At 41.4% G+C, this 13,366-nt stretch overlaps 2 protein-coding genes across 5 annotated transcripts in view; one reads left to right on the plus strand and one right to left on the minus strand.

The window, feature by feature from the left end:
- Scm (Polycomb protein Scm) overlaps positions 1-9,018 on the minus strand; it is a 142,989-nt gene extending 133,971 nt beyond the window's left edge. For 3 of the 4 annotated variants that reach the window (XM_080272369.1, XM_080272345.1, XM_080272352.1), the window contains exon 1: positions 8,905-9,018. The gene's annotated coding sequence lies outside the window, so the exon portion shown is untranslated. The remainder of the gene's footprint in view (positions 1-8,904) is intronic. The other variant, XM_080272360.1, reaches the window with a different exon arrangement.
- Positions 9,019-9,422: 404 nt separating this feature from the next.
- Positions 9,423-13,366, plus strand: part of LOC145401287 (lysozyme C-like) — a 33,301-nt gene continuing 29,357 nt past the window's right edge. The window contains exon 1 of the mRNA XM_080273617.1: positions 9,423-9,469. Within this exon, the coding sequence (XP_080129743.1) occupies positions 9,423-9,469 (47 nt within the window). The remainder of the gene's footprint in view (positions 9,470-13,366) is intronic.

A 13,366-nucleotide genomic window follows, 5' to 3' on the forward strand; every position in this document is an offset into this window, starting at 1 on the left:
TCATCAACAGACACAGCCTAACTCCGATCGAGAGCAGAAGCTCATAGCAGTGCAAGCCACAGGTGCTTGTTTTTTGTGAATAAACAGTGAATAAACTGCAATACCTCGCCACTAGAACACAGGAATTTACAGTGTTGTGCAGTGTTAAGAAATTAGAATTTAGAGTGCAGAGGATTAACTGTGGACTGCAAACTGGCAGTTCAAACCAGTCCAGGAGCTAGGGACTTGTAAGTACCCAGAATGTTTAATATTGTATAAACTCACCTCTAAAACCTCATTTTATGGTTCTTTTGCATTTATTTCAGTCTTTTATGTCCCTTACTGCTGTGATTTGGGTCTTAAATAGGTGCAATGCATGTCCAGAGGGAGTTGTGTAGGTGTTTCTCTGAGTTAGGGTCCATAAGTACAAGTCCATTAGCTGGGGCCCAATATCCGGACAGGACCACTATCCGGACCTGCCTATGGCTCTATTACGTCAGATATATTGGAGGGATTACCGTATATGTTTTGTTTATCGTTCCTGTCATTTTTATTACTCTTCTTTCCTTTTCAGCTGGCTTTACACTGAGCAACAAGCCTAATGGTTTCCTGTCAGCCAGGAAACCATTTACAGTGCTGGGTGGTAACCATACAACCATTCCACACGTGTTCCCTACGTGTCAACAAGTGAGTTGGCAGAGGGTTAGTGCCCCTCCCTGTAAAACAACTAACTTGGAGACACATGGCCATCCCTTACAGGATTATGGCATATGGCTATAGACAGATAGATAGAAATGATTGTGAAAGGGAAAATTAAGGTTTATTATGTGGAGTAGACTGTAGCACCAGTCGAGCAGGGCAGTACTCCCGAGGTGGATGGAAAGCTGATGACAGGGAGTGCTGGAGCTCCCGTTTCATCAGCCCTCAGGACTAATTCCTGACCATTCCCCTTTGCTGAACTTTTTCAGTGTCTCACTTACACAGAGAGTAGGCCAGCATGCTCTCCAGTACAAATTTCTCTAACTATCTTCACCAAACTACATGCACAGTACACACTACACTTCCTATTCAAAATTCACCATAATGGCGTCGATTCACCAAGCCTCGGAGTCCCCAGGGGGGGGGGGGACCATAAATGCCCCCGCCATCTGCCCCTCTCCCGGTGACGACTCGAGGTGCCTGGAACCACTGTCTGACTCACTTCTTCTTCATTTCTGCAACATTCGCGGCCTTTCATCTAACTTTCGCTCTGTTGAGCACCACCTCTCCTCTAAACCTCACCTTCTTTTTCTGACGGAGACTCAGCTGTCTGAGGCATCTGACAGCAAACCCTTTTCTGTATCCTCCTACTTTCTCTATACTCATTTCAAAGCCAAAGGTGGCTGTTGTGTATACATACGCAACGACTTATCTTGCTCTCGTGTTCCTGAACTTGATTCTTCTGAATTCTCCACACTCTGGCTTCGGCTTTCCTGTCATTCTCTGACTAAATATATCTGTGCTGTTTACTTATCCCCTAATTCTACTATCAAAAATTCTTCGACTATCTTACTTCTACGATGGAACACATTCTGTCCATTTCTCCTTTCTCTGAAATCTCCATTCTTGGAGATTTCAATGTTCACCACCACCTTTGGCTCTCCTCTCCTTTCACGGATCCACCTGGTGAACAAGCCTACATCTTTTCTATCCTTAATGACCTAGAGCAGCTTGTACAGCACCCTACCCGTATCCCTGACCGCCATGGAGAGAGCTCCAACATACTTGACCTCTTCCTCACAACTAATCCTTCTGCCTACTCTGCTAATCTTTTCTCTCCGTTGGGCTTCTCCGATCATAACCTTATTACCTTAACCTGTCCTATCACTCCGGTATGGCCTGTGGACCCTCCAGGGAAACGTCGTCTGTGGCATTTTGGAGCCGCGGACTGGGAGGCCCTCAGGCAGTACTTCTTTGATTTTCCCTGGAATGATTATTGCTTCCATGGCCGTGAGCCATCTGAGTGTGCCTTGCGCATTACAGAGGTTATTCTCTCGGGCATGGAAGCATACATTCCTTTCTCATATCCTTTGACTAACGCAAGAAAGCCTTGGTTTAATCACGCTTGTTCTACTGCTGTCCGCAACAAGGAGAAGGCCTACAAAAGGTACCGGAGCCAACCCACCCCTGAATCACATCGTCTTTACGTTTCTGCCCGGAATCGTGCTAAGTCTGTTCTTCGCTCTACTAAAAATAATTTCATCCATACTAAATGCTCTCAACTCTCCAACTCGAATTCTTCCCACTCATTCTGGCACCTTGCCAAAAATCTTTCTAACAACTTTACCTCATCATCCTTCTCTCCTCTTTTCTACTCTGATGGTTCTGTAGCTATTTCTTCTACTGATAAAGCAGATCTCTCCACACAGACTTTCTCCTCCAATTCCACCTTAGACGATTCCGGTGCTGTTCCTCCATCACTTCCCCCCGCTGACTTCCTCATGGCTGACATTAAAATTTCTTCAGTTGATGTATTTTCTGCCATCACTGGCCTCGGTACTAACAAGGCATATGGGCCTGATGGGGTCCCACCTGTTGTTCTCAAGAACTGTGCTTCTGTGCTTACACCCTGCCTAGGCAAACTCTTTCACCTTTGTCTGTCAACTTCTACCTTTCCTTCTTGCTGGAAGTTTGCTCTCATTCAGCCAGTCCCAAAGAAGGGTGACCACTCCCAACCCTCCAACTATCGTCCAATTGCTTTAACGTCCTGTATTTCAAAAGTTTTCGAGTCAATTCTTAATAGAAAAATTTTAAGGCATCTTTCCTATCACAACCTTCTTTCCGATCGTCAGTATGGGTTCCGTCAGGGACGCTCCACTGGCGATCTTCTCACCTACCTTTCAGACTCCTGGTCATCCTCCTTTCGGGACTTTGGCGAAAGCTTTGCCATTGCACTTGACATCTCAAAGGCTTTCGATCGAGTCTGGCATAAATCTTTAATTTCCAAACTGCCCTCCTACGGTTTCTATCCTTCTATCTGTGCCTTCATCGCTAGTTTCCTTTCTGGTCGTTCTATAGCCGCTGTTGTAGACGGCCATCGTTCTTCTCCTAGATCTATCAACAGTGGTGTTCCTCAGGGCTCTGTCCTATCACCAACTCTCTTCCTATTATTCATCAATGATCTTCTAAGCTGTACATCTAACCCTATCCACTCATACGCTGATGACTCCACCCTTCACCTTTCCATTCGGTTCCCGCAACGCCCATCTCAACAGTTACTTCAACAAACAAGGGATGAGGCTATGGCACACCTAATGTCTGACTTGGCTCGTATCTCTGACTGGGGTAAAAATAATATGGTTGTCTTTAATGCATCTAAGACTCAGTTCTTACACCTATCAACCCGACAAAATCTTCCACAGGTATACCCACTAATGTTTAATAATATTCAGCTTAATCCTGCATCATCCTTGAACATGCTTGGGGTTTCATTTACTCGGGACTTATCTTGGAAAAATCATATTACTGTACATCTCTTGTAAAATCTGCTTCCAAGAGATTAGGTGTGCTAAGCAGACTCCGCTTTTTCTTTACCCCTGCACAATTGTTGACTCTATACAGGGGTTTTATCCGCCCCTGTGTGGAGTACAACTCTCATGTGTGGGGAGGCTCCCCACACAGCTCTTCTCAATAGGGTGGAGTCAAAGGCTTTTCGTCTCATTAACTCTCCTCCTCTTACTGACTCCCTTCAACCTCTGTCTCTTCGCCACTCTGTTGCATCTTTATCTCTTTCTATCGCTACTTTAATGGTCACTGCTCCTCTGAACTGTCTGCTTGCATTCCTCCACCTCTACGACGGGCGCGTAGCACCCGTCTGGCAGCAAACTCTCATCCCTTTTCTGTCCAACTCTCTAATGCAAGAGTTAACCGTTACTCCCAGTCTTTCATTTATGCAACAGGTCAGCTCTGGAACTGTCTCCCTCTGTCTGTATTTCCTGCTGCCTATGATCTCCAGTCTTTCAAACGCATTGTGTCCAGGCATCTCAAAATGATCAGATCTTGAATTTGGCTCTCTATTGTATTTTGTTTTTCTCTTGGAGGGAACTGTTACTGCAGGCTCATGGCCTTTGGTTCCTTCTTCCTCGCATTAAAAAAAAAAAAAAACAATTAGGATACATCCCATAGGTTTTGTGCTTTTGTTATTGCACAGTTTCATTACCACACACAAGGCTTGGTACCGATTATGCACGATAACCAAGGGATCACTGTAGTTTCTCAACAATGTTCCTGTTAACATTATTTTCATTCAGTGTTACCTTCTTTTTTCTTTCACCCTTTTCTGATGCCTCAAAGAAGCAAAAGTATGAAAATTAATATGAGTTATAAACTAAAAATAAGTGGGCTATTTGTGCATAAAATAGCCACAAAGCTGAGACTAAATATGAGCACAACTTTGCCAGTCTTGGTCCAGTAAGATTTTTTTTCTATTATGTTTTACAACTGAAATTCACCTACAATGGTTTTTTGAGGCAGTCTGGCATGTATGATGATTAGGAACATTATTTAACTTGGTTTTGGAATTGGGTAGGTAAAAGTTTCCCCAAGAGGTTCAATCTTGGGACTTCTGGCAGTGTATCCCTGCTGAATTCATGTTATACCTGCAGCGTCCTCAGCTAAAATTAAATCAGTTAACACTGAGGTCATTAGACCTGCAGGGTGTATAGCCACCCTCCTAACTGGTCTAGACCAGTAGGGTTGACGGTTTAGTTGCTGACAACCCAACCACAAGCCAGGTAGTACTGGTCCAAGTTACCAGCAGCAGAACAGTGGAACTGATCAAAGTTAAGGGTGAAAGTTTGGTCATCCATATCTGGAAGGGGAAAGGAGACCAGCAAGACTGTAGTAAATACCATGGTATTACAGTGCTCATTGTGACAGGCAGGGTTCTTGCTCACATTCTCCTGATGCATATCCAGGATCTGTTGCTAAATTTTCAGTGATTTGGGTAATCTGGATTCACACCCAGTGAGTGTGAAGTTGACTGTATCCTAGCTCTTTGAGTTCTCATGAGTATCAACAAGGTCTGCTTGCAGTCTATGTGGATCTCAAGAAGGTGTTTGATTCAGTAAATCAGGAGGCACAATGAGAATTCCTGTGATTCCATGGAATCCTCGCAGAGATAATCCGACTGACTGTTGGCTTGTATTTAAACACTAAGAGTGCTGTCAAGTGTGGAGGGGGAACATACAACTTCTTCCCATTAAGTATTGGTGTTAGACAGGGATGTGTCCTTGCCCCACACATTTCAACACATGCATGGATTAGATACTTGGTCAGGCTGTGAGTCAAAGTTGGAGTGTCAACTGTCAGTTTCAGGGTTACTGACTTTGCTGATGATGCAGTTATCCACGTGGAGTTGCTGGAGATACTACAGTGCCCTTGAGGTACCGTATTTCATGAAGTCATGAAGCCACTGGGATTAAAGATCTCTTGGACTATGACCAAAATCCAGGCATCTGGTGGCTTGTTGGATGGAGTTCAGTCTGTCCATGCATGTGGTGAGAATAAAGAAGTCTAGGAAAGATTCACTAACTTGGCAGTGTGGTCCATAATAATGGTCTATGGGATTATGAATTCACTTGACTCGGGTATCTGGTGTATTATTTGTTTAGGACAAAAATTCGCATCATCAGGGCACAAATGCTCTCTGTCTTACTCTAAGGCTATGAGACATGGACACTAAACAGTGACTTGAAGTGGGGAACAGACTCCTTTGATACAAAGTGCCTTCAAAGGCTCGGAGGATATTGCTGGTACAACCGAGCACTGAACAAACGACTAGCTACTCCATGACACATACTGGAGGCCTGTTACCCACACAATATGTCAGTGCCTACAGTACCTATTCCATATCCTGTACACTCAGCACTCTCAACAGCCCCATTTCCACTGCCCTTACTGATACTGTTTTCATTTTCATGCCACACCAGTCTTACACTTGTATATTGCAGCAGGCAATGAAAGTCCTTCATGCAGCCTCTCAGCCACCACACTTAAACTTCCATTCCTTATGTTTTTTAAAGTACCAATTCAAGCAATTCTCCATTCACTCTAACATCATACTGGGAGCCATCTTCCCTCTAAACAATCATCATTTTCCTCTTCTCTGCATTTGCTTTCAAGGCACAATGCTCACAGGCATCCACAAAACTGAATCAGTCTACCTTCTTCCTAGCATTAAAGAAAAAAAAAAGCTCTTGTCCACTATTTGCAAGAAGCACTGAATCATCTCCATACTGTACATCAGATTTACTGAACATTGTTTTAAAGTCGCACTGAGTCCCTTACAGTTTTTTTTTTTCCCAAATGACATTTTCTTGTTTCTTTAACATTCTAACCATGAAGAAGTTCTATCTCCCTATCAGGGTTGTTATGATTTAAATCAAATGATTTAAATCGATTTAAATCAGTGAAAAAATCATGATTTACATCAAAACTGATTTTCTTAATATAAACACAGTAAAAATGAAAAAGAATGTGATGGTTGGATGTTGTACAGATGCATCAAGTCTGCTTGGCCTGTACTCTTCCTATACTGATCTTGATCAAGTCAGGCACAAGTGATTGCCTTTTGTTACAAGGCAAATATTAAAAAACAAAAGAAAGAAGGCTCTTTGATAATAACAAGTGCTCCTTTTAGGAAAGCCTTTAATGCATCATGTCTTTTCAAGTTGCATAGCAACTTTTGGGTAATAAATGTATGATACCAAAATATGATTTCATTTAACACTGATAAAGGCATAGTACAAAAAATAGTCTTCAAAAAAGTGAAAGAAAACAAAAGAAAAAATCCAATTAAGTAAAACAATCAATTTAAATTTAAAAATCTGTAACCTTCCCCATACCAAGAAGTGCTAGCATGTAGTGTGCTGTCTTACTTCCACTTCCAATTCACATTATTATTTTCAATTTTGTAAATCTGTTTATTTGAACAGTGATATATAATCATGCCAAATGGACGCATTGCAGCAAGTGGGAGGGAAAAAAAAGACCCAGTATGGTACTCTTCTGACAGAATTCCCAAAGGCACAAACAAGGTTGGGGGGAAAAATCACAGATTTAAAAAAAATCTGATTTAAATTTTAAATTTTTTTTTTTTTTTTAATCAGTGATTTTTTCCAACCCTGCTATCTATCTATTGCCAGACGCCTCACTCCCGTAAGGGGTGGCCACAAACAAATCGCCTCCACGTCGCCCTCTCCCCCGCCATTTCACTGCCCTGCTCCCAACTCACACCCCCCTCTCTCATATACCTCTCCACTCCATCCCTCCATCTCATCCTTAGCCTCCCCCTCCCTGTCCCCCTCACTCACATACACTCTCCTTGTCAGTCTCCCACCCTCCATCCTCTCCACATGGCCAAACCACCTCAGTGTGTTCCTCCTAATGCTTCCTATCACATCCATATCCACACCACAACACTCCTTTATATCCTCATTTGTCGCCTGTCTCTCCATGTGACTCCATAGGCTCCTCTTAAATAACTCATTTCCACTGCTCTCACTCTTGACTTGTGTCCTTCCAACAACGTCCAAGCTTCACTTCCATACGTTAGAGTTGGTATCACAATACTGTCATGTAGTAACTTTTTCACTTCCATGCTCACTTCCCTGTTTCTTATCACTGCTTTCAAGGAACCAGCAACCTTTCTTCCCTGCTGTACCCTTTCAAGCACTTCACCCTCCAAACTTCCATCCTTACTCATCACACTACATAAGTACTTAAAACGTACTCACATTTTCCATTTCCTCACCATCCAACCTCACTGTACATTCACTGACTTCACTTCTCTCAAAGACCATCACTTTACTCTTCCCAACATTCACCTTTAGATTCCATTTCTTACACACTCTCCCAAACTCATCCAAGCCCTGCAGCTCCCCTTCATCTTCATTTAACAACACAGTATCATCTGCAAACAACAGTACAGGGAGTTTCCAAACACGACCTTCTCTCACCAGGGGCACTCCAACATCCACTGCCCTACCTTGTACCTCTTTTATTACCCCATCCATGTACAGATTGAACAACCATGGAGACACGACACATCCCTGTTTCAACCCAACCTTCAAAGAGAAGTTCATTCATATAATTTTGTAAGCATAAAATTATTTGCATTTAACAGTGCTGAATAACCAATACTATGATATGCTGATATATTACTAACAACTTCATCAACTATGATATAATCTAGGTTTCCGGACATGACTCCAAAAAACTCTTACCGGTATAGCAATACCAATGTACCAAGAAAGTAGTATACACTAGCTGCTGTATGTTAGCCTACCTTTTATTAACTTAATTTTATCATAGTCACCTGGATGTGGCATTGGCACTCACATGAATTACTGATAATATGACATCATAGCACAAAGAAAAATCAGCCCCACAAGAAACAGTACTTGTGATAATACTATTGCAGTATGTAACTTGCACCATGTGAACCCAGCACACATGAGCTTACTGTCTAATGCATGCCTCTTATGTAACCTGACAAACACTGATTAGTTGTGCCGCACTAAGAAATCACACCACCCAGTACTAGAAATACTTCAGGGATTTGGGAAATAGTTCAAGATTATGGTTAATGAATTAGTTAAAATCCAAGCTGGCTAATTTAAAGGGACAGGCTTTAGGAAGACTCTGCGTCCGTAAAATAAATTGCCATCATTAATTTATCCTGACAAGCCTCTTACTGGAGTCTGGGCAACTCCAAAATGCCTATTAGGATTAATCATTAATCTCATTAGAATTGATAATGCCATTAGCGTCCTATATGACTCAGGTTTCCCGCTCCATTACACAACTTAAACGCCAAAGGGCATATACCCTCCACTATTTCGGTTTACACACTCTCTCGGTACCCTTATTAGCCTCTTGACTCACCGCCGTCACCTCCTGGGCCTCCTTCAGCTTCACACGCCACGATCAGCTTCCTATAACGGCCATAAAAATTCCCTATATCAATAAAAACAAACACGAGCAGCCATATTGTTTTTGGCGTCTGATGCTTTGCTCGCAAACACAGAAAACGGTACATTATCCCCAGCACATTTATTTTAGGGTACGCTAATGTAATTTTCTGTTGTTCTTATTGCGATTGCAGTGAACACTGCATTATTCGGAAAGTGTTAATTTGATAGACATGTAGATGATTACTGCAAACTTAGGTTCACCGTAATTTCATTTGGATACAAAATACGATTTCCGCCTATCTTCTTGTATAGGCCCTACAAGACTAACTAAATTTAGCGTTTTGCATGTCATTGTCTGTATTTTTTTTTAATGAATACGAAACTCGTAAGTCCATCGCTCAAATATATCTGCCTTCCTTTCCTGTTTCTGAAATGATTGTGATCGTTAGGCTATAATATCTTGTATCTAATGTCTTTATTAATCGGAAAATGGCAGTCAAAAAGAAGCAAAATGGACTTGAACCCGTGTCCCATATGTAAATTGGCTGAACAACAATTTCTCCAAGATTTTTTTTTTTCTGAACACTGAGAAGTAATCGCCCAAGGACGAGTTAACCGGGTTCATCACAGCACTCGTTAACCCTTCAGTACAATTAATTTACTTTCAGAATTTTATTAATCTTAAAAACAGACATTTCGTTGTAAAGACGTTTAGAGACCGTTTCTAACCCTTCAACTATAAAAAAAGCTTTTCATAGCTGAAGAGAACTGTATAGAAATAGCAAGAATAAACTAAAAAGAGGTTGCCAGATTCAAGGTGTTAAGGTACGCAGTAACCTACTAAAGTAATGCCTATGGGTCAACTGTACAGTAGAGGGGAGGGGTCATAGTTAATTGTCGCGATAAAGCTATTCCCAATCTCTTTTCTTGAATAGCTCTTTGCTGAATTAAGTAGCCTACGCTCATGAGGTGATAAGAGTACTTCATAACTCACACCGGTATCCAGAAGTCATAATTTACTTTGATGAACCTGAATAAGATTGTAAGTAAAGTATATTTAGTAGCTCAAGAGGTAGTGCTCACCAATCTCCCTTTATCCCCACCCCCCTTCATTTGGCGCGGAACACGTAAGACAAAACTTGGCGGAATATGTGTTATCTGTAAACATGAAAAATTAATCGCCAACCACAAGCACAAGCATATAATTCCATATACGACATCTGCCACGAAGATAGGGGAGGGGGAAGTAAAAAACAAAAATGGGGTTCATGGAGAGGAGAGAGTGGTATGGGTGGGAATATGGTGAGTGATGGGCCATTGTACAGTACTTGTATACTATCGCGTCTGCTGTTCAGTGAGTAAAATGTTTGTAGAACAGAAGAACGTTTCACACATTTTCTGTGACATTTATTTTCTCTTTAGCGTGACATTAGCTGTCTTTTAGAATAGATGATCTTTTCACAAATTTCCTGCAACATCTGTTTATCCGTTGTCCGACAATAGCTGTCCTGAGGGGAGAGAGTTGCCTTAACCCGCCCCGTCCCGACGACGTATGGGTACGTCACCACGATTTGCATTTGCCAGTCCCGGCGACGTACCAGTACGTCGTGCAATTGCAAGGTACCTAATTTGCACAATTTTCAATTTTCGCACGTGATTTTTCGTATGTATACACGGGACACCTTCCTCTATTCCTGTACAAGATACCAAGCAGGGACAATGCCTTACACTGCATAACCTCCCCCCTCCCCCCCTCACACTATTGTCTTGGCAAAGGACCTGTTACCAGTGACCTGGCTAGTAAAGTTATTCAGGGCCAGAGTGATTCCCCAATCGATGACAATGTGGAGGACAATGTTTACATAGCATTAGAAGAAGAAACAGCCAGAAATAATGATCAGGTAGTGTGGCAAAAATAGGTCAGGTATGGTGATTAGTTAGTGAGTGAAACAATGCTTATAATGCCTTTATTACTGCTTGAAAACCAATATACTGTCATACTACATATACATTCGTACGAAGTAAATAAATAAATACCGTTTATGAATGGATAAAATAGTTACCCTCCCATAGAACTCGTTTTCTTTGGTGACAGCATGTTAGAAAACCCACTCAGGTAAGGAGGAACTCCTACCTGGATTGGGCACTTTAAACCTCAGGTGAGCGATTTCTCTATGAATTTTCGATGTTTCTCACCAAAAGCGAAGGTTTTAGCCAAAAAAAAAAAAATCGAAAATACCTCGGGACTGGGGGATGTCGGAGGTGCGGAAAACCTCGGGACGTGACGGGTTAAATAGCTCGTGAATTATTTAGAGTATCTTGGGTTCACATCACGACAGGCCGGCAATATTGAGAGAGACGTGAATTTTATGTGACTGGTTTGAGATATTGACCTTATACTGTACATAAAAAGCAACAACTGCACTATCTTCGTAGTTTTAAGGACAGAGGCAGATACACGAGAGGAGCGACGCTTGGAAAGTGAAATCCTATTATTGATTTATTAAACCAAACAGAGAGGTCTTAAGGAAAGCGGGAGAGGGAAAAGGGGAACGAGGGTGATCAGAGACAGTCAGGGAGAGGGGAGACGAGATGAAGAAACTACAAGGATGACTCAACGAGGAGGGGAAGGGTAATGAAGGAGGAGTCCAGAGAAAATAGGAAAAGGTCATTATGAGAGGAGTAGAATGACGGCCATGGGTATAGATCAATATCTCTTAACCTCTCTTGGTACCTGCACCCTTCTGACTGCAAAATATTTTTTCACAACCTTTGTCAAAAATCAGTCCTGAATTCATAGTACTGCACTCCCCTGTATACTGTACGCAGCAAAATTACCGATAGTCAAATATCACACCAGTTCACTTAGCTGTACCTTACAGTACAAAATACAGCCAACCATGGAGACACACAGAGGATGTATAAGAATTCTAAATTAGCAACTTTGAACAAAACAACATGCTTCATCTCCCCAGGGGGCGAGTTTTCCCCAGGTTAAGAGCGACTGGACTACAGATAATGCAGTATAATGTTCTTCATCACGTCATCATTATCCTCAGGAACTACTATACACCTACAACGTCAGAATTGAAACTGAGAGTACGCTATGATGGTAAAACTTGCGGATGTACGTGTTTAGTAAAGAACCTGGGGGACAATGGTGGATTACTATGACAATATTGTTTTAGGATTAGCTGTTTCTTCAGTGTATGAATGACTTCAGAAAATAATGGAAACTACATCAAATTTATACCAGCGAGGTAAACAAATACCCTCATTAACTACTTCATGTTCGGGACAGCTCTAGTATTTTATTCCTGCTAACGCCAAACTCTTTTATTCAGCTGAAAACGAGTTACAGAAGCCTGAGCTGAGTACCATCAGTCCTCTCAAGTTTGGAGCAGCTCTTGTAGTCATAACCTGCTAACGTCATAATATTTTTGTTAAGCTGAAAGTAAGACATGGGAGCCTGAGAGTTTAATCCTTTCACCACTGTAGACCCACTTACGCATTTAATTTTTCCTTTCCCATTTTTCCGGCTACCACTGACTAAACCCCTTCAGTACGGTGACTTTTTACATTTTATTCGTGCTGTCTACAAACGATTTTATTCAGTTTTGGAGAGAGATTTTTTAAACTGGAGGGGTTACATAATATCGTAGTCTTAATCAACCCCTTTAGAGCCAGAAGTGTTGATATAACTGAATTTAATCGACTGGAAGCAGGAAGTAGGGATTGCCTCTTTCATGATCGGGACAACTCTAATATTGGATTTTAGCTAACAAGATTATATTTGGTCGAAGATAACCTTTTCCTAAACGATTTATTTCCTTTCTTACACCTTGCTTAACTTTTGTCACATAAATCCTTCTAATATCGCCATACTCTGCATAAATTACGTACAGTACAATATGGATATTAACCAGCCATACCCAAAAATAAATGGTTAAGGATGAGGCGTTAGGGACGAGAATACGAGTCCTTGAATGTTAATACTGCTACCTACCTTCCAATGGTCGGGGCAGCTTTAGTATTTTATTCTATTTAGTCTTTTTACCATAACTTGGCCCAAATTTTTTTTTTCTTTTGCAGCTTATTTCACGTAGATCAGTGGTAAAATAAAACAATATTATGGCTGTTCATCCTTTCCTTAGCACTTACTTGGAACTAGCACCTTACTTTAGTGTTATTCTCTTGTTGCAACTCATATTCAAAATGGAGACATGACAATTTTAGGCCAAGTTGGAGTAAAAGGATATTGTTATTCCAGCTGACTTTAGACAATATACTGTGTTCATCTTACTGAGTCAAAGAAACTTGAAAACGTTAACAGTCATCAAAAGTAGTCACCAATAATACTCTCATGGTGAATGCAACTCTAGCATTATGTTCCATAGGAACAGGAGTGATAATACAACCACAATTAATATTCT

This window comes from Coenobita brevimanus, chromosome 6 (genome assembly GCF_032717465.1).
Source record: "Coenobita brevimanus isolate Jiangsu-jjx chromosome 6, ASM3271746v2, whole genome shotgun sequence".
NCBI lineage: Eukaryota > Metazoa > Arthropoda > Malacostraca > Decapoda > Coenobitidae > Coenobita > Coenobita brevimanus.